This window comes from Melanerpes formicivorus, unplaced genomic scaffold, assembly GCF_026170545.1.
Source record: "Melanerpes formicivorus ecotype bairdi unplaced genomic scaffold, bMelFor1.0.p_v2 SCAF_1, whole genome shotgun sequence".
In the NCBI taxonomy this organism is placed as follows: Eukaryota; Metazoa; Chordata; class Aves; order Piciformes; family Picidae; genus Melanerpes; species Melanerpes formicivorus.
This window is the reverse complement of record NW_027142353.1, coordinates 16,156,710-16,182,994: the sequence shown is the minus strand read 5'-3', so window position 1 is coordinate 16,182,994 and position 26,285 is coordinate 16,156,710. Positions and strand designations below refer to the sequence as shown.

The window sequence follows — 26,285 nt, the reverse complement described above, 5'->3', positions numbered from 1 at the left end:
GTTTTATACAGCCATCCCTGAAAAACAGGAAAATAGAGAAATTCCACCTGATTTTGATTATACCAAGTATTAAGAAATTAATGTCTTTACTGAAAGCCATCTGTAATTCTGACCACCAAAAATACATCCAAATTTGCTGAATTATTAGTAGGACATCATGAGACATACACTCCCAGTGTATGTTTATCCTGTAGAAATTCTTCAAAGGGAACTGCTGTCGCTGACATACTGCAATGTGATGAATTAATATGGCATTTTAAATATCAGTGAAATAGAAACCCTTTAGAACTGCACATCCAGTTTTGGCTAGCTAGGGATTTGTTTTTACCAGATGAAATGTGGTGTACCTGTAAACTAGAAAGTGCTGCCCAAATGCTCTTCATTATTATGATGTGGTTTTATACCTGCTTGAGGGTCTACTAAAAATGCATTACCACAATATGTGATTTGGTACTTGCATTGAGAATTCAGCTGAGTCTGGAATGCTTAAATGACCTAGGCTTTGAGCTATCATCAATGACTGTCTTAAAATTACACAAATCACCTCCTGTTAATGTCTCTTTTTTCTGATTATAAAGTGCCTAAGGTGATCAGCTCCTATCAGCACATTTAATTGCCAGACTTCTAAGACAGCTAAACAAATTCCATTCCTTCTCTGTCTGTACAACCACACCTACGCAAAAATATCTATTCCTGCCCTCATTCCCGCCCCTAAGGCTTTCAGGTAATTTTTAAATTAATTGCTAGTTAATGTTGCTATGCTGCAAGTGCAGAAAGTAAAAACATTTAAATTAAAATTGCATCCATCGTTGCCACACAATCTCTTCTAAGACACGAGTTATGTTCAGTTTTTCAGCCTTTGCATTCTTCTCTTGAACAATCAGTTACTGGTTATTTATGCATGAGTACTGCTGACCTGACATGGCGCGCACAGCATAATTTGTACACTGACTTACCATGAGGAATTTTTTGGGAAAAAGGAACTTCAGTTCTACCATTACTATAGACAATTTTCCAAATGATCTACAAAAACAACTACAACTCACTGGTATTACTGTCCTTTCATTTAACTGATAATGCCACTTAGTAATGTTTTCAGTTGAATACATTTGCATAATCACCATGAAAAGCATTCACTATGGGCCTTGTACATATACTTATCTGTCTCAATATAAGCTCCTTACAGGTTTATGAAAACACAGCATACTTACATGTGGAACAGCCTTCTTAGAGATCAAATCAGTCAAGTGGATATAGATATCTAAGTTCCATTGAAGGAAACAAATGGCTACAAAACAGTTTCTGGAATTGCTGAAGCACAGTGCATCATTAATTCCAAGAACAGTGCACCATTAATTCCAGTATTCCAGAAATTTCTTTAACATTAAGCATAAGCAATAAGGCAAATTTCTTGCAGCTATAGTAAATTTAAGGAACTCACTCTTTTCATTATCTTCATAACTTTTAAAAATAAACCACTAGTTTCTCCCATACACCCCTACATCTTCATGTTTTTAAGGAAGAACATGTAGCAAGATGGGTTTAGAGTATTTTTATTTGTTTCAAGACTGTTTTGCACTTAGATTGGCTCCAATCTGCCATTTCTAATAACCCTAAACCCAATGTTGTACATTTACATCAGTGTTAAAACCTTCTCCAGTACAGCCAGTGCTGAGTTTGATGGTGTAAGGGTTCTACTCTTTCCCTTCTGCCCCTCCCCAATCAGAAAGAGAGAAAATCTGGAGAATCAAGACAGTGAATAAAACTGCACTTATCACTCCCCTTTTCCACCTTGCCTTTTTTCTGAGGGCCAGGTAGAAGGTCTCCAAGCATCAGCAATTGCTCTGCTTAGCTTTGGCTCTGGCAAACCAAAGTTGGTATTTCTGTACCATACACATCCCAAGGATCCTTGCAGGCAGATCATTACTCCAAGTTTGGTTTTAATTAACTCAATGACCAGCATTCTCAGCTGCAATAACCTCTACTCAGTTTGCTCTGTTACCCAGGATGTTACTCCTATCATCCCATAAAGGATGCTTACTCACTGACACCTCAAAGTCTCCTGGCATAAGCTGTGAGACCCTAATGCTGTAACACAGCTACATCTTGTCTGACTTCATCCACATCCTTATCAATTATCTCCATGTAAAGCATGCTCAGTAGTGACCCTGAAAAAGAAACTATGCTCCCTTCTCTCACAGAAATAAAAGAAATACCATCCATGACACGAGATAGTGTAAACCAGACTCACATCTATAACCCTTACTTTTCTACAAACATGCAAATATCATCAGTAAGAGGACTGGGGCACAAAATAATCCAAACTTGAATTATTTTAGTGAGTCTTGATTTGAATGCCTACGCTTGCTGAACTGGATATTTTTTATGAACAAACTACTGGTTGTCAGGAAACAAAATGAGGACTTGCATGCATAATAGCTTCTTAGTTGAAAATTACTTCTTAAAAGTAAATCTGGTAACAACAGAATATTATTAAATCTATAAAGCTGTGAATTGGAGAATGGTGGAATTAAGGTCATTTGTGGCTAGTGTGTGCAAGCCATAATACAACCTTTAATGACATGGTCACCAATGTCCTGAAATTTTTAGTGAACTTCCATGAGCTGTAGGATGCCCATCAGTAGACAAAATATCCTGCAACATATGGTATCAGTAAGACAGAGAATGGCATATGCAGGATAGCTTCACAGTTAAGGCAGTCACATAATTCCTTAGAGAAGTATATTTGGCATCTAACTACTGAAACTTTGTTATGCTGGTCAAGCTTTCTGAAACTTTTCCTAGTCAATCATTAGTAGAGTGTTCCTCATTTTGAAGGTATCTGATTTCAGGGTGAAAAATGCAAATTTCCCTTGTCTTGCTGCCATGTCCTGCCGTGATTTTCAAAGGCTGTGCTTTATAGTTGTGTTTCTACTACTACAGCACATTTCACTTTTTTTCTGTGTTTTGTTTTGCTTGGTGTTTTTTTTTTTTTTAATTCAGTGCTACTGGAATTTCAAATTTGTGTTAAAAAAGTAACTTTAAAGGAAGCATGCAATGTACAGGGAAATTGGAACTTTACTTGAAAGGGTTAATGTACAATTGTAAGAAAACCAGGTTGGTTTGAAGAATTTATGGTCACAAAACTTTTGCCTTTCAAACAAGCTTATCTTTGAGTGTTTAGCAGAATGATTGCTATGAAGGTACAGTGGAAGCATACCAAACAAACAGCTGTACCTTGATCTCAGCAAAACACTTAGCTGTGGGTAGGTATGACGAAAGACTGTCTGATTTCTGGCAGTGCACAAAGCTTTAACAGGAAAAGATTTCATCTATGCAAAAGGAGCAGTACAGAAGGTATTCTGGCTCCACAAAGCATGCAACAGGCATGCACTCAGCAGAAAAGTAAGATGCCACACAGAAGAAATTACTCAGATTACTTCCCAGAGGAAAAGCATCAGATTGTTCACCAATAGCAAACTTGCTCAGAGAGCTCTTTCAGCTGCCTCTTCCCTGGGTCAGTGACTGGCACGCATAAAGATGTCTACACATATGAGTGAAGAAATAAGTTTATGAGTTCTGATCGAGTAGCAGCAATTAAATGGATGAGAGAAGGTGGGTCTGAACAGTGAAGGTTTATTAATCTTGGCTAAGGACAGCCAACATAGACCAAAAAGGTTGCTGAATCTATTGGTTACTGGATCTATTAGTGATGCCTTCTAAGCTATGAGGCATTGGGAAATTTTAGTAGAGTATCATAGTATAGTATAGTATCAGTAAGGGTTGGAAGGGACCACAAGGATCATCTAGTTCCAACCCCCCTGCCATGGGCAGGGACACCCCACACTAGATCAGCCTGGCCAGAGCCTCATCCAGCCTGCTCTTAAACACCTCCAGGGACGGGGCTTCAATCACCTCCGTGGATAACCTATTCCAGGGCTTCACCACTCTCATGGGGAAGAACTTCCTCCTCACCTCCAGCCTGAATCTCCTCACCTCCAGCTTCATTCCATTCCCCCTAGTCCTATCACTACCTGAGATCCTGAGAAGTCCTTCCCCAGCCTTCCTGTAGGCCCCCTTCAGATACAGGAAGGCCACAGTTAGGTCACCTCAGAGCCTTCTCTTCTCCAGACTGAACAGCCCCAACTCCTTCAGTCTGTCCTCATAGCAGAGGTGCTCCAGCCCTCTGATCATCCTCGTGGCCCTTCTCTGGACACATTCCAGCACCTCCAGATTCCTCTTGTAATAGGGGCTCCAGAACTGGAGGCAGTACTCCAGGTGGGGTCTCACCAGAGCTGAGTAGAGGGAGAGAATCACCTCCCTCGACCTGCTGGTCACACTTCTCTTGATGCAGCCCAGGATCTGATTGGCTTTGCGGGCTGCAAGTGCACATTGAGAGCTCATGTTGAGCTTCTCGTCCACCAGCACCCCCAAGTCTCTCTCCTCAGAGCTGCTTTCCAGCCAGTCACTGCCCAGCCTGGATTTGTGCCTGGGATTGCCTCAACCCAGATGCAGGACCCTGTGCTTGCTCTTATTGAACCTCATGAGGTTGGCTTGTGCCCACCTCTCCAGCCTGTCAAGGTCCCTCTGCATGGCCTCCCTTCCCTCCAGCGTGTCTGCTGCACCACACAGCTTGGTGTCATCAGCAAACTTGCTGAGGGTGCACTCAATGCCACTGTCCATGTCACCCACAAAGATGTTGAATAAGACAGGTCCCAGGACTGATCCCTGAGGGACTCCGCTTGTCACTGGCCTCCACTGGGACATTCTGGGAGCCATTGACAGCCACTCTTTGGGTGCAGTCATCAAGCCAGTTCCTTATCCATCTAGTGGTCCACCCATCAAACCCATGTGTCACCAGTTTGGAGACCAGGATGTGGTGTGGTACATCGTTGAAGACTTGGACAGTGTCGAAGGCTTTTACTTTCACTAGTTAGTGTTCCAGTTCCTCTTCTGAGTTATCTAGGATCCTGCTGAAGGAAGTGGGGGCCAGAAATGTGCTGCACATGTACTGCCAACTCTGCTATATTAGCAGTGTCTGTAGTAAAACACTTTCTGAAATCAAACCCTCTAGTGTATATATCTGCTTCCCCTAGCAGAACTTTTATGAAAAGTTTATGATAGAGAAGAAAAAATTAATTATATACATGCTGGGTACTGTGCAATTAATAAAATGTCACCAGATAATTATATACACCAGGTGGCATAATGGCAAAATAACGCATGGCACTTAAAGTATGATGTCTCAAGCTACTACTCAAAGAGTAAGTTGAGGATTACATGGAAATTATTTGTGGAGAGCAATTAGGAAAAGTCCTGAAATACTGGAAATAGCATGTAAGGTCAAAGCTTATAAAAATACAAAAAAATCTGTCACAAGTAGCAAAGAAATTACCTGACAAAGGCGTCTGCTGCTCTCCACTAAATATAACCTTCTGTGACTCAGTTTTAAATATCTAAAGTAAGTTAAATGTCCATTCCTGCTCATAGGAACAACTGACTATTCTGTTCTAGGAAAGAACATGATAGTGTTTTGCCAACTGTCCTGAGAAAAGGAAGCCCATATAATGGCTCTGAATGGAGCTAAGGTGGAAAGATCAAGGCTCTTGTGTAGATAAAAGGCAAAGCTAAGGAAAGAAACCAATATAGCTGAGTGCCAGTTTTTCAGTTGTGATATGAGAGAGTAAAAGAAGTATCTACTGTACTTATCCCTACCAATGCAGAATTATTTTCTAGCATTCCATCCAGCCTGGCCTGACAATGGCTGCAGCCATTGGAGGGCATTTCCCTGATCCCACATAAACACTACACAGAATTATATTCATTGTTCCCCATAGATTCTCTCTCTTTCTTAATTTTATCCCATTAGTCTTAGCCATACTTGTTTGTACCATACAGAGCATATCCTGCTCTATTCTATCCCAATTTTCTGCCCTCTCTACTCACTCCTTTAAAATACTTAGCATTAACAACCAGGCATGTTTGTTTTCTGCATCTAAGTATTTTACTGTATCCTTTTTGTCCCCATGTTATGAAGTAATTTGCTAAAAACTTGTGATCTGAGGAAAACTCATTCTCTGGTACCATCTGGTACCTTTACTCTGCTAAAGGAATTAAAGCCAAGAAGCAACTAGAAAAACTGATTGACATATGCAGTCTGCTTAATTGCTAGCTCAGCTGCATGGCTCTGGTTTGGACCTCTTTGATTAGTTCTCCCTAAAACAATATCCAACGTGGCTCTTTCCATTCTGTACAATCCTCTAACATCACAAAAGTCTTTGTAGGCCACAAAACAACCCTTACATTATTTTGGAAACTCAGAAATGAAAAAAAAAAAATGCAGGGGCCCTTAATGACATCCCTTAAGAACACAGGGATGCCATAGAGGCCCAAAAGACTCAAAGGACCAAGCACCATGTAAAGTGGGTGTGGCCAAGTTATTCTGGAAAAGGAAGTATGGAAGGCTGTAGTCTATGCCTGTCCTGGAGGAGACATTAACAAGCCAGCTAAACCTGTTTGAGTCCCTGCCCTCTCTCCTCCCTCTCTGTTGCAGGATCTGGATTGAGGTTGAGAAGCCAATAGGCAGGTGCCGTTAAGGCTGATGGAGGGGGTGGAAGCTGCACCCTGAGCCTCATGCTTCAGAGAGGTAACTGCATGTGTCAGAGGCTATGAGAGAAGGCATGTGTCGTTTTGCTTGCCAGAAAACATTTTGAACTGATTAGCGGGATTTGAATAGCTAATGTGCCATTGGGCCATTCAGTTTTCAAAAAGGGAATTTATAGGGGAAGATTTCGAGAGCACACATGCTTGTTGTTCATATGTCCGTTGTTCTTCCCTCTCTCTCATCTTCTCTCCCTCCATCTGTTAATGGGATTCAAGGCAGTGACAAGCCACCTAATTGCTCCTGTCTTCAGGGCAATTAGCTTCTTTTGTCCTAGCAGCATAGTGCCTAGATCTTTGCCACAGCAGCGTGTCTCCCTCTCTCTCACTTCCTCTAATTTTGGATTATTCCTGACCCTTGGACTATAACTATGAACTCAGAACATCACTTCATCCAGCAAAGTGTTTGGTAGTTAAGAACTCAGTGATTCGTGAGTAGCTTACACTAATTTACCTGGTTATTTCTAAGGTTTATATCTTGTTTACCTATTGGTTAGCTCCATTGTAAACTTGAGGTTGTCTGTCTCACCACCCGAGGCAGTATTGCTGTTTGTTTTGCATGTATAAGAAATTTCCAGTTTGTTCGTCTGTATTCCAAGTTCTGATTTTTCTGCACTGTTATTATACTGTTTATTAGTCTCCTATCATGTGTAATTAACCTATCATTGACTGGGCAAATGAACTGGAATCAAATTGGCTTGGAAAATATAATTTTTTTATATTTAATAAATCATATTAATATTTTATCATATTTCCAGCTTATCAATTTGATATAAGACTAAATCAAATGGTGCAGTGAGCAGGGTGTCAAATTGTGAGAGTTTTACACAAATTAGTCTATGAATTAACAGTCGCAGACTTGGAATGGGTGAAACAAAATGGTAAAAATGCAGAGAACATTGCCAGTAAATTAGCCGATATAATTTTGGGAGCCTGTATTATCCAAGGGATAGCTGAATTTAGCACTAATGAGGAAAAAATCCATATTTTTGAGGAGAGGATTTTTCATTTGGTAAAAGAGCCAGAAAGGTCAGGGGTGAAGCATAAGGAATTTGCTGGTTTATTTGTGCTGCAAATCAGCTGCTATAAGAGCAATCACAGAATCGAGAGCTGCTTCTAATCCCAGCTCGTCCAAAAGCTCGAGTGAAAGACCTCACAGCCCCAAGGCGGTCCAGACCGCTGGAGCTCGGTCCCTGGGGCTGTCTTTTTACAAACAGCCTGAAACACAGTCCCACAAACAGGACTTCGAAGGGACAGACCCTAAAATGGCTTTTAGCAGGGCACAATATTTTGAGCAGCTTATAGCTGAAGGCACATTGGCTTTGTCCTTAGCTCAAGAAACAGCACGGCCGAGTCTTGCCATGGCATGCATCTTTAAAGATAAACAAAGCCAGCCACCAAGTGCTCAAGGTCCCACAGGCAGCAGATTATAATATAGCCGTGCCACCAGCTGCATACACAGCCTATCCAGGGAGAAGCCCTTATATCCCACAGGCAGTGGATAATTTAACTGCTCCACTGGCTGCATAGTCTATCCTGGGACAAGCCCATATGTCCCACAGGCAGTGGACTGCAATTTAGCCGATCTGCATGCAGTATATTCAGTGTCGAGCCCATACATGCCGCACAAAACATCTCTGAACTTAGCCATTCAATCCAGTGTGCCAGTTGCTTGTGCACTTAGCCCAGCCACCAGACATAAGCTAACTCTGCCCACGGCTCAGCTGAGAGAGAGGGGCTTTTCAGTAAAGAATTGTGAACTGGACTTTGCATCAGCACCACCGAGAGTGGCCCCATGCATTTTACTGCCAGCCACGCATCCAGACCCAGCCTCAGTGACAGTTTATGCTGTGCCATGCTCACCAACTCTGCAGCCAGTCTATCTGCAGAGTAGCCACCCAGCTTGACCTGACCAGAGATCAGTCGGGCAGCTGTGGACTACCAGCAAGGTTTTGGCCAGCAGGGACTTTCCCTAGGTTTAGTGACACAGACGACTCAAGCTCTGAGGAGTAAGGCACTTTACGGCACATTCCCTCTATCATTAGGCAAGAAGTCATGGCAGCCCGTAGCGGCCGCAGGACCACCAGAAAGCAGATTCACTCTTATTCTGCAACTCAGTTAAGCGAATTGCAGGAAAAATTCTCCCGTGAGCCAAATGAAACAGTTACTGACTTTCTGTATACAGTTTCAGCCATGGGTGGGGATCTCTTTTCCAGGCCCTGCCGGGAATTATTCCCTGACTGCCCAAATCACTTATTGGGCTGGGGGCATAGATGCCTCTGAGAGAGAAGAACCCACGGTCATACAGATACGGACCTCAGCTGAACTGTCTGCAGCAGTTAGAAAAATGTCATGCATTCAAGCTATGAATGAACGAGGGCTCCATGCGCCCCCTTTAAATGCACCCATTAACCCCAAAAAGCTTAAATCTCTCATTCATGGAGTGTCCAATGCCTTTAAGGGATGTTTAATAGATCGAATGGAGCAGATTAAACAGGCAGTTAAAAGGAGTAAGCACTCTGATGATTCCTGAGAGCACATCCCGACATGGAAAGAACTGTTAAGGGATTTTAGCAGACTATGGGGATCTTGTTGGTTATCCAGTTCATGCACTTTCTGGGAATGGATATCATGCTGGTACCCACAAAGCCAGCCACAGAGTGTTACCTAGTAGTAAAAAACTAGAAGTGTGACGAACACAGGCAGTTCCCCACACAAGTCCAAACAGCAGCCCAAACCAGTACAGATGTCACGCTGGGAAACCCCAAGGACATCTCTCCAGCCAGAAACAAGCTTCACTGACTAGAGACTGGTTTCAGCAAGCTCTTTCCTTAGGGATACCTGAGCATGCATTAAAGAGCCTGACCATGGGGCACATTAAGTAAACTGTCTTTAAGGCTTTGAACAGACCTGGTGAATGGAAGAAAAGCCATAATGGCAGCAGTGGTAATGAGAGTAATAGTGGCAGTTCTTCCACTGCAGATTCTCCTGCTGTTGTGAACAACCCATTCACACCTCATCACCAAAGCTCCAAGGAGGTGCCAAAAAACTAAGTACTGCGATGATTGTCACAGGCCTCTCTCATTGCATGGTATAGGCCTTGCAATGGTCTGATAATTTGGAACCTTTTGTTTTAATTTCGACAGGACCCACCCGAACTGCCATTAAATTCCTTGTTGATACTGGTGCACAAATCAGAATTTTAAATGTGCAGCAGGCAAAGGGACTGGGAATACAGCCATCCTGTAGGAGAATTAAAATTAGGCACACCCACTATTTGCCATTTGGCTAAAGCAAGGCTGTAGCTCCCAGGTGACAAGCGTAGCACCTTGGTGGAGGTTGCTTTGAGACCTTACCCTGGGAACATCTTAGGATTTGATGTTTTAGCTGGCAAAAGATGGTATCTCCCTGATGGTTCCCTGTGGTCTTTTGGTTTCTATAGCATGGGAACAAAAGGGGCAAAGACTGTTCATATTAACACTTTGCAAATTGCTTCTGCTTTACCCCAGTCTACCATCACCTGCATTAACCAGTATCTATTACCACTGGCAGCCAGATGAGGCATCTCAGGAGTAATTGCAGACCTGGAGCAGAGGAAGATCATCTACAGGATGCATCCTCCCTACAACTCTCCAATTTGGCCAGTGCATTTGGCCAGTGCGAAAGCCTAACGGACAGTGGTGACTACCAATGACAGAATAGGAACACAGCCCTTCTCACTGCAGCAGTCCCAAGCCCGACCTCCATGGTAACAGCCATTCAAGCTGCACCCCACACCTGGATGGCTGCGATGGACATCAAGGACATGTATTTCATAGTCCAACTGTGAGAAGAGGACAAGGCCCAGTTCGCCTTCACATCAAAGGATACTCCAAGAAAGACACCCTTGCTTTGAAGTGGAACCAGCAAGTGGATGACCTGGCACGCATTCATGCGATGAGTAGCGAGGGGAAGATTGGAAAGGGTTGGCTGAGTGGCTTCACATCAAAAGGAGTTGCTCAGGCAAGGCCAATCACCCAAACCAAGCACCAGCCAAACATATCAGTCAGGATAAAACTCTATGGAATACCTGCCAGATTGATTATGTTGGTCCCCTCAAACCATCACATGGAAAGAAATACATACTGGTTGGTGTGGTTGGTGTAGAAGTGGTATCTGGCTTAACCATGGCCACAGCCATCAGTAGTGCCACAGGAGTACAGGCCATCAGGGTTCTAAAACATCGGTTTAGCATTTTGCTGATGCCTGAATGCATACAGAATGATAATAGGTCAATGCCAGATGGTCTCTGGGCCAAGTAGTCATCCTGGCTCTCATTAACTAGAGAAATAAAGATAGTAAGAGTCTATAAAAGGGACTCATTGCGACAGTTGTTTTGTACATAGTCTGAAAACTCTGAGACAAGAACATAAAAATAATGTATTGGTTGCTGGTTTGGTTTTTTTTTGTTTTCATTTGTTTGGGTTTTTTGTATGGAAGAACTAGAATTATCTTCAGGTTCATGATGGGAATGACTCCCTCCACTGACTACTGAGGAACCCAGAGGATTTGAGACCCCCAACAATAACAAAAAAGGTATCACAACATGATTTTTAAGTTCCGAAAATCTAAAAAGAACATCTATAAAGAACACTGTAACAACCTACAGAGCTGCAGTACATGATGTACTTTGCAGTCCTAGTGAAAAGAGACCTTTCTTTGAGAAACTTAGAAATATGGAAAATACTGGGAGGAAAACATAAAGGGAATTTAAAAAAAATCAAACCCTGGTAGTTTTATTCTAAGACTCTGCAGTCTTCCACTTTGCTCAGATTTGCCATCCAAGCTATAGCTTTAAAGGAAGACACACTGCTGCTGCTTCCAATGCTTTGATTGCTGCAATTGTGCTAAACACAAAAAAAAGCGACATGACAATTTAAATACCTGTTTTCAGTTTGATGGGATTTGAAACGCTGGACATATTTAACCCCAGAAATACAATTTTCTAAATTAGACTCAGCTGAACTTTAATTTAGTGGCTTTACTGAATAGTTTCTACAATCTCCTGTCACTGATGTACCCCAAAATTTCTAAGTGCAAATTATGGGTACAAGTTGTATTAAAGTCCATTGCTGAAAAGAATGCTAGAAAAATGGTCAACTCTGCCTGTTCAGATAACAGAAAAAAGACTGAGAGCTAAAAAGAAGCCTTTTAAAAATATTCTAACAACTTGCAAATTTTTCCCTTGTGAGACTTTCATTTTATCAATTTGACCATGATGTCACTACTTAATGCCATTTATTGGTGAACTGTGCAAGCCTGTGTGAAAGACGGTCAAGATTTATTAGGATTCTTTCTGCAAAACATATTACTTGTGAAGGCCTCACATGAAAACTAGGAGTTACACAAAAGATTTTATTTATAGTTTATCCAAAAATAAGAGCAAGTTTAGAGGTCTTGTCTGATTAATAGGGTCAGCCAAGGCTTCCATAACTGACATACAAAGACTTTGAAAACCAACTGGCTCAGACAAATTCCAAATCACAGAATCATAGAATCACTGAATCACATAATGGTAGGGGTTGGAAGGGGCCTCCAGAGATCATCCAGTTCACATACACTTAGATCAGGCGGCAGAGGAATGCATCCAGGCAGGTTTTGAAAGTCTCCAGGGAAGGAGACTCCACAGCCTCTCTGGGCAGCCTAGTCCAGTCCTCCAGTAACCTGAAAGTAAAGAACTTACTTTCTCCTTATGTTTAAGTGAAACCTCCTATGTTCTAGTTTGTGCCCATTGCCTCTTGTCCTATCACTGGCCACTACTGAAAATAGCTCAGCTCCATCCTCTTGACCTTCACCCCTCTGATATTTATAAACATTGATCAGATATTTATAAACATTGATAAGATCCCCTCTCAGTCTTCCTTTTTCTAGGCAAGAGACCCATGTCTCTCAACCTTTCACAGTATCACCAAGGTTGGAAGAGACCTCAAAGACCATCGAGTCCAACCCATCAACACAGGCCTCATGACTAGACCATGGCACCAAGTGCCACATCCAATCCCTTCTTGAACACCTCCAGGGATGGTGACTCCACCACCATCCCGGGCAGCCCATTCCAATGACCAGTGACTCAGTGAAGAACTTTCTCCTCACCTTGAGTCTAAACTTCCCCTGGTGCAGCTTGAGACTGTGTCCCCTTGTTCTGGTGCTGGTTGCTAGGGAGAAGAGACAAACACCTTCCTGGCTACAACCACCTTTCAGGTAGTTGTAGAGAGCAATGAGGTCACCCCTTAGGCTCCTCTTCTCCAGGCTAAACAATCCCAGCTCCCTCAGCCTCTCCTCATAGGGCTTGTGTTCAAGGCCTCTCACCAGTCTCATTGTCCTTCTCTGGACATGTTCAAGTATCTCGATGTCCTTCCTAAACTGAGTGCCCCAGAACTGGACACAGGACTCAAGGTGCAGCCTAACCAATGCAGAGTACAGGGGCACAATGACTTCCCTGCTCCTGCTGGCCACACTATTCCTAATGCAGGCCAGGATGCCATTGGCCCTCTTGGCCACCTGGGCTACTGCTGGCTCATGTTTAGGCGGCTGTCAATCAGTACACCCAGGTCCCTCTCTGTTTGGGAGCTCTCCAGCCACTCTGACCCCAGCCTGTAGCGCTGCATGGGGTTGCCGTGGCCAAAGTGCAGCACTCGGCACTTGGACTTGTTGAATGCCATCCTGTTGGACTCCGCCCATCTGTCCAGTCAGTCGAGGTCCCTCTGCAGAGCCCTTCCATCCTCTAACTGACCAACATCTGCTCCCAACTTGGTGTCATCTGCAAATCTGCTGATGACTGACTCAATCCCCTCATCCAGATCATCAATGAAGAGATTAAAGAGGATGGGGCCCAGTACTGATCCCTGGGGGATGCCACTGGTGACTGGCTGCCAGCTGGATGTGGCACCATTCACCACCACTCTCTGGGCTCGGCCCTCCAGCCAGTTCCTAACTCAGCACAGAGTGCTGCTGTCCAAGCCATGAGCTGACAGCTTAGCCAGCAGTTTGTTGTGGGGGATGGTATCAAAGGCCTTACTGAAGTCCAGGTAGACCACACCCACAGGCCTCCCCACATCCATCAGGAGGGTCACCTGATCATAGAAGGAGATCAGGTTGGAGAGGCAGGACCTGCCCTTCCTAAATACTTGCAAGAGAGATGCTCCAGCCCCATAATCATCTTTGTAGCCTTCCATTGACTCTCCAGTAGCTCCCTATCTCCCTGTCAAAGAAACCTTTTATAGTATTACTCATAGTTTAACTCCTCTTTGCTGTTTTATCTTTGCAATGGGATTTTGATACTTTAAGTCTGCAGGAAAATTACATGTTCAAGATGAGAAAGTCATGTTCATGCAATGTTTTTTTCAAATGCAAACCAGAGAAATCACTAACACGTTTTCTTTCTTGTTTACTTTCTGTGGATAGATTGCTACAACTGTGGCTAGTAATTTACTTTGACTGTAATGATCAAGAACAGATAGTTCACAAGTAAGTAGAAAACTATGAAGAAGAACCAACACAAAAGAACTGTTTCTCTAAATCATTGTTAACATATGTGCTTTGATATAATGGTTATAGAGGAAAAGGCAGGCAAAACAGAGGAGTGAGATAGAGAGGAAGGGAAGAAGCGACAAAGGGATGAAGGGAGAAAAGAACTTTGATTTTCTGTGGAAAGGAAATAAGCTGCAATTCTGCATCCCCTTGAAATTACTTTTCTTTTAAAAACACACATATACACTAGCAGAGGAATAGAAGCATAGACAGAATTACAAAAGTAATCGAGTAATCATTGAGCTAATTAACAGTTGTTAAGGCCACAATGTTGCCTATGGGAGGTTTGAAAGCTGTCTTACAAATTACAGCCTTGTCATCAAATACAATAGTCTCTTTTTTTAACAGTCCTTCCTGATATTCAGCCTATTTCCCTTTCTGAAATTTCCTCACCACTGATAGTTCTGTTTGTATACACAAGGACAAACAGAAACCAAACATCCCCCATACTTGGTATTTATCATCCTTAGACACTTACGTCCACCCTCCTCTTGTTACTGATTGCGTGTTGCAATAGATTGTGATCCTGTCTTTGCCAACCTTCATTGTTTCAAATTCATATTGAAAAGGAGCATCCACCTCAAAATTACAAACAATATTTTTTGCACTACATTTCTTGTAATTTTTCAGTAATATCAGCAAATTAATTCCTAAATTATAATCTGTTATATTGCTATATAGTTGCTTTAAGTAACTTGTTCCTACAAGATGTCTTGAGGCCAAAATGATGAGTTTTAAAGAAGGTCAGACAAATTGAAAAGTGATAAATCCATCAATGGATACTAAATATAATGGCCTAAATTTAACATTCATTTTGGAAAGCCTCTAAATGCACGATTGCTGTAGTGCAAGACAGAGAATGAGAGCATAAATGGATATCCAGAAACTCAGAGGATGATCTATATAGGCCTATGTCTGGTAGTGTCCAGTTTTGGAGATATGGTGAATGCATTGTTTGCTAGTTTTATGCATTCTCTGATATCTACATCATGAAGCTTACTATTTTCAGGCCCCTTTCAGTAAAAATGGTAAATTCAAGTAAGCAAAAAATGTATACAGGCAAAATATGTTTAGTTTCCCAGTGTTAGGAGAGTCTTTTAAATTTGTGTCAGATAAATACAGTGATTCTCAACACCTCAGCACCAGCACATGCACACTTTAGTTGCCTGGTACCCTCCTTCCTTCAGTTAGACAAGCTGCAATAATTTCATCTGTCTGAATTTATGACTTCTTTTACTAACACGAACTAAATATCAGTTTACATTATCAAATGAGACAGTGAGCTAATATGTTCCAGGAGTAAACTCACTACTACCATGGTTAAAGTTCCTGAAAAAAGGTATTGCATAGACAGCAAAGGATGGCAACAGCTTTACCTTCCCCATCTGAAATAGCATACAGCTGAAACTGAGAACACATTTAACAACAGCTCATTTTTGGAATCCTCAGAGTACAAGTCAACATTTCAACAAATGGAAAATACTGGAAGTCCCTTAAAAAAAAAAGTATTTTCTTAATGCCTAATATTTATTATCTTCCTATACACACTAAGGATAGGAAGGTTGGACAGGGGTGGACTTTATTGTGTGTGCTCTTCTGTCACCAATATTTTTAGTTGCTCTGAAGAATCTTCTATTCCATCTCACTTTAAAAAATATTTTTATTTCATCAAAACTCACAGATTACATTTACATTACTTTACATACTTTGCTCCCAAGTCCCCTCAATAAAACTAACATAGATGGTTTTCAGCAAAACTAATAGAGATGGTTTTCAGTACTGTTTCAAGTCCCACGTACATCAATGAAACACCCAAGCTTCTGTTAACTGATGTAATTCCTAGGCTAGATGAGAATAGGGCATTGGAAAAATAGATGTGGGGTGTTTTTAAATGACAGCCTCAGAATTTTAGGATTTGTACTCAATTTAATCTGCTTCTGAATAAACTAAACTAATATAATATAATATAATGTAATGTAATGTAAATATATAATATATAATATATAATAATATATAATATAAAATATATAATATAATTCATAACGTCATTACAATCAAAATTTAATTTTAACTAACTGAAAGAGAAGATTTTTCTTTCACTGTAATAAAGGATTTCAGTTAATTGGAATAAATGTATTTTATATGTATTTACTTTAGTGAAAGACACTGTAGAACTGAGTAGGCATAACTTCTCCTTGATTCTAAAGTACCAGTAAAGGAAAATTAGTATGTAAAAAGACTACCACACTTTTCTAGTGCATCAATAATTACTTCTCATTAAAAAGGAGAAAACCCACTTGTGCTCTTTTCTGCTACTCCTGCAGTGAAAATTCCCAAATACCATTTTGTTGCATTTTTTCTCATTGAATATATCCATTATGAAACTGGTAAACCACTCAATTCCTACATTTCTTGCCATATCACATTCATCTTCCATGTGTGTGGTAGTTTTAGGCTATGCCTTTAAAATTTACCTAACGATTTTGAGCAGAAAAGTAGAAAAATATAAATAAATCACTATTGGGCATAAAAAGAAAAACAAAAGATTATTCTAAACAAATTCACTGGATAAATGTCTGGGATAAGAGAAGCTGCATCATAACAATTTTTCACATTTCACTTCCATTCCCATTCTTTTTATCATCTCTTCTGATCTTGGTTGTTTTGCTTTGCCTGGGAGATAATGTGCTGTTTCTGGCTGGCCTTGAGATAAGACTAACACTGCTTTCTCTCAGCTTCTCTCTCTGTTGGTACAGGGGGATCTGGGAGGTTTGGGGTGGGGGAACAGTGGAGCAGCTTCCCTGGTCTTTTTTTGACCGGGGGGATTTTTGTGTTGTTTGCTAATTGTAAATATATGTTATAGTATTGTAAATACTGTATATTTTGTACATATTCATTGCATTCCATTGTAGAGTGTAGTTTTTGCTTGTAAATACAGCTTCATTTGCTTCTAACTGTGTTAGTCTGGCTAAAAGTTAATGCTGGGGAAAACTTCAACCCACCACAACATGTTTTCATTCTTTTGATGTTACTTTTGATCTTTTTGTCTGTCCTTCAAGGTTTTCTAAATTTCTGTAATTGTGCAGAATTCTATAACACATTTGGCTAATAATATGCTTCCCTAGATGGAGCACATAAAAGTGAATACAGTATTTTTAATCTTTTGAAGGTTTTATAGCAGTACAAGTACATATAGTTTGTGAGTAAGTGACCACTTCCATTTCTGCTGACACATCACACAGAGTATTCCTAAGCTTTTTCTGAACCTCATTCCATCTCCAGATATTAATTTTATTTTTGCTGGACAAAACCCCCCAAAATATTAACATGAACAGGTAATGATTGTCTGAACCATTGTTTCCCACAAGAACCAACAGTTTCAGATTTTCTCTGTTCATTACAAAATTATCTATTGAGAAGACTGAAGATGTCATTACTTGGTGTTAGCCATACTAATCACAGTTTCATGGAAGACACAAGTTGAATCTCTCTAGTTCAGCTTTAAATGAGTATGTGTGTTTTACAGTTCTTTGCAGACAGGAAGTCAAAAAGAAGGAAAGACAAAACATCAGCAGTCTCTAAAATTAACAGAAAAGGAATCAGAAACATGATGTGGGATTAAAGAGGTAAATACCTCCTCAAAGAGCTTTTAAAAGGATTTTTTTTCTGGAACCTGGCTTCAGTTTTAATTTATTTGTGAACTGAGAGGTTCCTACTGTGCTGGTAGGAGTAAATCATGGTAGGCAGGAAGTTCTAACACACTGCAGTATGTTAGATTATTAACAACAATGAAATAATGTGACGATGTGGGCGCCTCAGCATGCATTTGTGCCAAATGGTTCATATTGCAATGGAAAACATGAAGATTATTTTTCTGTGACAAAAGAAAACCAATATTTAAAATTCATGTCAGTCATGGGAAACAGTGACAGTAAGTAACAAAAGACCACAAAGTACCAAAGTACCTTTGAGGATACTTAAAAAAAACCAAACAAACCAAATCAAACTAACAAAACCCCCAAACAAACACAGAAAAGCCCCAACCAAATGTAAAATTGTTATACCAAAATAAAAAGCCCCCTTGCCCCGCATTAGGATAGATTTGTAAGTCAAAATCAGAAACCATAGTGGTATCTAATTTTTCATGTTGCCACTTCCAATCATTTCTACAAAAACATAAGGGAATCCTAGTTATGTATCTGAGCTAAAGTTCTTTGAAAACATATGAGCAATGCCCATCTTTCTTGTCCACCCCTCATGGTCTGGTCTTACTTTAGCTGCTGTGCATGCTGGTTCTGTTCTGCTCATATGCCATGTGCCCATTGTAAAGGCAGCTGAGCTCTCCGGAGAGACATGAAGAGACCTGGATTAGTTTTTATTGTGACTTCAGCTACATTTTATCCACATACCTGAGACTGTTACTTGAAAACACCATGAACTATGTTGCTGTTGCTATCAAAGTCAAGGATTAAACTCAGGAAGAGAGAAAAGCATCAGTGAAGGCATGTACTATAATTAAATATACAGCAGTGGTTTGACAAAGCAGATATATTTGAGAACGAACAGCTTGTAGAGGAGATGAAAGATGCCTGCTGTTTTAATATTCATCTATGTACGTGCTGCCAAGCCGCTGTATTTTACATACATATTAAACCAAACATAACCAAATATCAGATTGCTATAGTAGGTTTGGCTTTCCCCTCTGAAGCAAGTTTGTTTCATCCAGAAGTGAGATTATTTGACTTGCATTTGAGCTGCTATACAATGCGCTGCAATGAGAAGGGATTTATAAAACTACTGCTTATCTTAGTCTGGATCTTTATAAACTATGAGGATAAACTTTTACAAACTCACCCATATCCAAGTGAGAATATTAAATTTGGAAGTTTCAAACACTGTTTAGCTTACTACCTATGTGTCTCTTCCCCCTTTTCCTGTAGCCTATTTTAAAAATATAAGAAGAGAAATTAAGTACTTCTCTGTTTATTGTCATTAGTCATGCTTCTTGACAATAAACATGCATTTCTGATGTAAATAACCTAGGAGTGGAATCTATAAAGTCTGAGAAATAAAGGGAGATTACTTATGTATTTTATATTTAAAATACCTAAAAACTCTCTCTCATAAACACACACAAAAAAGAGCCTTCTGCCTTTGGGTGTGGGGTTTTTTTTGTTTGTTTGTTTTTTTTTATGTTGATCTGTGATATGCAATCAAAAGCCTACACTGCAGAAAGCAATGAATTTAACAAAATTTATGAGTAAAACTATTGCAGCTATTTCTTACCACAATCTCTCCTTATGCCAACATTTGACTAGTGCTGGTTACACACACTGATTTATTAAGAAGCAATATTGTACCTGTAGACACGCAGGAGCTCTACCCTGGGGTTTATTCACATCAACAGCCACAAGCTGCCAACCTCCAGCAGCATCTTCATGAAACATCTTGAAAGGGAAAACTGTTGTCAGAAACCTTTTGCATGTCAATAAATACAAATTAAATCTAATACATTCACTTTAAAGACCTGCATACATTTTGATGATAGCTACCTTAAGATTCGAATTGATTTGTTATTACCACTGCAGAAAAAAATCCAACATTTTCTTTTTCCACCTAATGTGTGCCTCTTAGTGCTAATGTACCAATAACCTCTGGAAATGTATGTATAGGTATTCAGTTTTGTTTGGTTTTGTGTTTTTCTGTTATTTTGTGGATTTTTTCCTCAGAAATTAGGACATAAAAATATGCAGATTGGTGGACATAAGGAACAGTAAGAAACCACGTCTTGAAGTGATTAACACTCCTGGAAAATGTCCTTGAAAGAAAATGAATGGCTCTAGCATTTTGAATTGCCACCTGAGGTCTGCATAAACTACATAATGAAGTGTGGCGAAGTTCCCACCTCACTCTCGTCTTTTTCTTGATACCCAGCACTCAAAACAAGTCAGCTCAAGAACACAGCCACAGCAGCATGGTTGAAACTTAAAAGCCATCCTGAGAGAAGTGCCCATTAGATTGGGGACAGTGTCATATAAATAGGGTTGTAATGCTACTGAGTCCTTGTGGAAGAGTTGCCAGCTTAGATCAGCACTGAGTTACTCCTCTTTGTATCATGCTTTAATGTGCAGAGCTAATGTGGTTTAGAAGAATGTCCTTTAATCTTTCTCCAGAGAATCCTTCCTTGAATTTGACTCTTGGACACTCATCTTCTTTTGTATAGGACTAAGTTTCGAAACTGATTTAATGATTTATGAAGTGAACAAATGAAGAAAGATGTTGTTTTTTCTCAAGGTTAATTCATGCACAAAACCGGAAGGCTTTTAATTTTTATCTGGTGCTTTCAACAGGAAACCCTCCAAGAAATTTTCTGCTATTCTTAATACAGAAAAAAATTAATTGTTTTTTGTAGTTCAGTAAGCTGGACTCCCTTTATGTTCCACTAGGTCAGTGACTCAAGGAACAAAGTAACTATTCACTTGTCTGCAGCCGACATGCTATTTTTACTTTTTGTGATGCAATTTATATTCAATATGTTCATATTCTTTAGCATGATGACATTGTTTCCTTTTATCTCTGAAATTTCTTTGTCTTGGACACTTCTTCAGTTTCCCTACATTGACCTCTGGTACAATTTCTAGTGCAGAGTACACCAGCTAAGCCTGTATGTCTCAGGAATTTGTCCCATTAGAGCCAAAATAAACATTATGTTGCTGGGGCTAGGCATGTGTCATGCAGAAAAGTCCTTTTTTTTGTTAGATTTTAAATTGATATCACCAACTCTGCTCTGACAAAGACATATATAGAGTAGAAATTATTGCTGTTATTGCCACAAAGTCTATTTGAGGTGAAAGATGTAGCAGCAGGTAGAAAAGGAATAGATTTATATATGGATTATAGAAATATCCACAGGAATACTATAAAGTATTTAATAAATAATTTTGAAACACTTAAATTCACTGGTTTAAAAAGATAAAAACCTATAGCTACAGAGGTTAGAAAAAAATTTCCTCGTGGGTACATTTCTCAGATATCTTCCTAAGGGTGTTTTGCAGGCAGCTGGTACTTCTCCCTCTTATAGTTGGCAAGCTGCACTAAGCCTGGAATGCCTGCAAACCCTGGCCTTATGTCCATTCAAGATACATAATTTGACTGATACATCAATGAGTGGGCGAATTTAAATATCAGTCTACCGGTCCTTATTTTTCATCCTGAATATTTTACACTACCCAGCCCATAAATAATACTCTTCATATCATGGCTTGCTTCTTCCTGCCCATTATCTCATACTCAGGGTCTCGCTTTCTGTGGCTACTTTGACCATTAGCATGGCTCTTGCCTTGGAATTTGACTCCTCTTTGGTCTCAACGTGTCCTTCTGAGTTCCTAACCAGCTTCCCCAAACAGTTCATCTATCTTTTCACCTCTGCCAGCTACGTCTTGCAATTTCAGTTCTCAGCACAGGAAGTGATACTCATAGAAACCTTAATTCCAAATTCACCAATGACAGAATTAAAAAAAGCATAATCCTACTTCATTAAAAGAACATAAAAACATAGTGGTACCATGCCTAGCCATAGAGAGACCCATATTAAACTTTTTAAGAAAGCCTACTCGGTTAATATAACATAGAATTTAATTTTATATGAAAATTCCACATCAACCTTAAAATATATGTAGCAAAGTAAAATAATCCAGATAAAAGAACAATTAACAAGGAACTCTTTGCTTATCATTCTTTCACAAAATAAACCAAACTTAGTCCCCAGAGAATCTCAGCATCTTAGGTGTTTCACCTGGGTGGTGGCAGTTGAGGTAGTACTGCTCCTGGACCCCCACATCTGCTGGAACTGCACTCTAATTTCTGCAAATGTTTCAATGATGACTGCAATGAAAACATTCTGAAAAACAAAAATTAAAGAATGATCAACACAAAACTCAGCAAGTGGAAAAGAAAGTCATTCTAAGATGATCTACATATCACACAAGTTTAAAAGAACATGTTTTCCAGTACCTTAACAAGCCAGGCCAGAAAGAAAATTAAGGTGATGAAATAGAAATATGAACGCCATCGGGGAAAGCTGTCGATTGCTCGGTACATAAGGAAGACCCAGCCTTCCTGAGAAGCAGCTTCATAAACAGTAAATATGCTTGTGCCTGTCAGAGGGAAAAAGAAAATGTGTGGCATTAAGCTCCCCTAAAACTTTTCAATATCAACAAACAATTACCTTTTTATCTATTATATTTTATTTTTTAATTCCCCTAAAGAGTATCACCTCCTCCCTCTTCTTTCAAAGGGAAGTTTTTCGGGTCTCTTTTTTTTGTGTTTCTTCCTTTTGCAATTGAAGATAAATTGGTTTTCTATCAAACCAGACTGACTCCCTTCTCTCCCTGGACACACATGCAAAATCTGTTAGATGAGTTCACTGGCGTTATGCAAATGTCTCCAACGACAGAATCTATTCCATCTTGTGACTTCAGGTGCTTCTATGAAAAAAAGCAGTTTTAACTACAACTATCAGGATCAACATTCAGTAGGTGAAAGGAATCACTATAGCATCAGTAACACTGACTAAGCAGCAATACATTGGAAGGTGCCCAATATTAGCAAGCACAGTTAAGCAAGCACAGTAAGCTACAGAACAGGTTTGACATTCAGGCAGGTATCCAGGGTAGCTGTTTTAACATACATGTGTTGCCTTAAAAAAACTACATTTTAAAGTTGAACTTACTGTAAGACTCTGGGAGTAGGGGAAGAAACCATTTTTGAATAAAAGCTATGAAGTTACTAATTTTAAACTTCAGATTCAAACTCATCCTAATGTCTGAGTGAGCATATGCTTCAGCCAGCTCTCAGCTTTATCTCTGCAAGGAAACCTTCAAAATACAGATTGTGGTTAGGGCTCATATGGCATTCTTGTTTAAAGTAATACAGTTTGCTGGGGTTTTGTTTTTTATTTTTCCTGAGAGGGAACACAATTAAACTGTGAAATTAAACTGCAAAATCCCACAAACTGCTGTGAAATCAAGAAATTGTCCTACACCCTCCTGCTAGCTCTGCTTCGCTGCTGCTTTGTTCACAAAATACCTTGGATCAAAGGGAGGGAGCATGAGGAGTACTGCGCTGAGCAAAACATAGCAGCTGCTAGCAACACATAGATCATAAGCATGAACCCACCAAATGCCTGATCCTGTTCACAGAGAAAGATTGGCTCTAGTAAGAAATTCCCAGGAGTTTCCCAAAACCTCACACCAACTTATATGGAGCTCTGCACTGATATTCTCCCACTGAAGTGGCAGAATCTGCATCATGGTTTCTTTCTGCTAACACAGGTGGGATGAAGCGGGAAGTCTTTTTGCCTTCACAAGTCCTTTTGTGGATAAATTTTCACTGATGAGAGGAGATTTTTTTTTTGTCCTGTATAAACCTGCTCCTTTTATATTTAGGTGTTGAATGGTTAACATGGTCATGCTGGGTAGGAAAAACTGTTAATCCTGTCTGTTAATTTTTCTGGTAATTGGATTCCTTTCTATTTACTGCATATGGTTCTCAGGACCAAGGGACAGAAATAATAATAAAAGGAAAGAAAAAGCCTTCAAGCATACACAGGAAACCCCCTTCAATTCCTTCAGAAAAATCAGTGGTCTCTCTCAATACTGAAATATTCATCAGTGATTACTCTATGAGTATTTTGATTTTTAAAAATTCATAAAGTAATGGTTCAATTATCTAATATTATACTGTTTCTGAACTGATTAAATTATTGAACAAAACAGTGCTGTTGAGGACAGGCAGAGAATCAAAAAAAAAAAAAAAAGGAGTCTATTAAAAGTTCCTGGCTAGGAAACTGCCATTAGTCATTACCAAAGGGAAAGTCACAGCAAAGATTAGTAAAATAGAGGAGATGTCATGCAAAGTATTTATAACACATACATTGGGCCATCTGCCGCAGTAAAGCAATGCTGTGAACAGACAAAAATGCACAATTAACCCAGTTAAAATAATATGTGTTCATCTGTGACCCCAAAGTGAAAATATATCTTGCAGATGACTGGTGCAGGTGTTCTTAAGGCTATTAGAAAGCAATCACCATTAAGAATATATATTCTTACTTAATGTATGTGACTAGAAAGTAATAAAGATTTCAGTATTGATGCCAGGAACCATGCTGTTAACTACCTCTGTAAATGCTCTTTCAACTGGATACAGAATAAAGGCACAGTAGTAAGTTCTTAGCTGACATCAAAGAGTAGTTCTTAGTTAAGAACTGCTGTTCTGCATGTTTTTGCTCTTCTAAAAGTTACATTTAAAGACAATCAGCAACTGATTCTACTTTTTCTGAGTATTTTTTTTAGTATCTGGCTACATCTTTCTAATGCCAATGTGTAGGCTACTAGAAGGACTCTCACAGCAGCACATGCTGTTTTGCTAATCATGTTCAAAGCCATATAGAGGAAGAAAAAGTATCAAAATTTTAAGTGATGGTGGAATCCATCACCAAAAAGCCAAACATGGTGATGCTGTGAAATCCTAGTGAAATCTGTCATATTTCCTTAGATTAAATGGCAAAGTCTGCCTTTTCCACAGGTGTCGGTATTCTGTATATCAGCGACAATAGTGTTCTTTACTAGATCAGAGGGCTTACGTCTTGACCACAGTGTGCTACTGCCAAAACCCTCTCTTTTAAATACCTAAGGAATAGAGAAGGTGTTTATTTTTACAAAATAACTCATAGTTGACAGCACAATGGTATCGTTAGGCAAGAAAGCTATTTTACATCGTGCATTTTGTATTTATGCATGTTTTGTGAACACAGAGGATTTTCCGCTTGTTTCTGCACCTCTCAACACCACCATGCTCTGTGACATCAGCTCTTACAATAATCTGCTCACCCTGTGAATGGACCTAAATGAAAAAGGCGGTGCACTGAATAGTGCTGCAAAGTTAAAGAAGCAGAGCTAAAAGGTCATATGGAAAACTGACTATACCTGGAAATAGAATCCTTTCCTCCTAACTATATGCTGCTTTCTTGCTTCTCAATTCAGAATCCTATATTATTAGAGGAAGAAAATACATGGTGTTGAGGTGGTGTCTTTTATTAATAGCTTTGTGCTATGTGATCTGTAATCATTCCATGGGAGAAATAAATAATAATAATTAAAAAAAGCACCAAAACCCCCCAAACAATTATGCATAGATATGTCGTTAACGCCAGCATTTTCTGCATATGAAATCTGTGTTTATTGACTGCCTTGCCTTACCACATCAGAGTAGTCTCAGGTTTTTGTGCCGGCTACGAAGCTGCTTTTCTGTACTTTACAGTGCGCACTAGATGGCGATCGTGCACCTTGGGCACATCTCAAACATTAGGCAGCGGAGGAGTTACGACTCCGGAGAATGCAGCCCGCTACCTCCCGATGCGCTGGCAAAACAGATTGTTTTATCTATTTCCCGGCAAAACTAAACAGCCCTCTAACAGGTGCTGCTGTCTAATTCCAATCTATTTGTCGTCCTGAATACTTACAGCTATCTTTTCTTTTAGATGGTTTTGTGGATTCTATGTCCATGAAGAAACGACATTTCAGGCTACAGAAATGTTACCAACCTTGTTTCTGTTCCTGTTCATTTTCACTGATAAAATAATGAATATTCTTGCAAGGCATGGCTATTGCCACTGACTTTTAATTTATGTCACATCTGCAAGCAGTCAAGGTTTTCCAGCTGTCCTACACTATTGCTTTAGTGAAACTAGAAGGGAATGAAAATTACCCAGAAATGAAAGGACAAAGTTTTTAGCACTTCTGGGAAGCAGCTGGTAGACAGGACTGAAATCAGTAAAAAGACCAAATTCTGAATGGCTTTATGGGGTTTCTTGCTTGTCTCCAAGTGAGTGATTCAGTCTGTTTTACTGTCCCAAACCAACTCACATCAGCCAGTTTGCCAGTCAGCAAAAACGAAGAGGACAAGAAAATGAAACATGCCAATGCTCTGATCCTCCTTTGAAACGTCAAACCCCAGTGACATAGCTGTGGAAAACACGGCAAAATGGAAACCAT

At 39.9% G+C, this 26,285-nt stretch overlaps 1 protein-coding gene across 3 annotated transcripts in view; it reads right to left on the bottom strand.

The window, feature by feature from the left end:
* Positions 1–26,285, bottom strand: part of NALCN (sodium leak channel, non-selective) — a 261,613-nt gene that overhangs the window by 142,646 nt on the left and 92,682 nt on the right. For all 3 annotated transcript variants that reach the window (XM_068163255.1, XM_068163339.1, XM_068163429.1), the window contains 3 exons: positions 22,243–22,385; positions 22,025–22,129; positions 19,590–19,676 (listed from right to left, as the gene is read on the bottom strand). In XM_068163255.1, the coding sequence (XP_068019356.1) occupies positions 19,590–19,676; positions 22,025–22,129; positions 22,243–22,385 (335 nt within the window). The remainder of the gene's footprint in view (positions 1–19,589; positions 19,677–22,024; positions 22,130–22,242; positions 22,386–26,285) is intronic.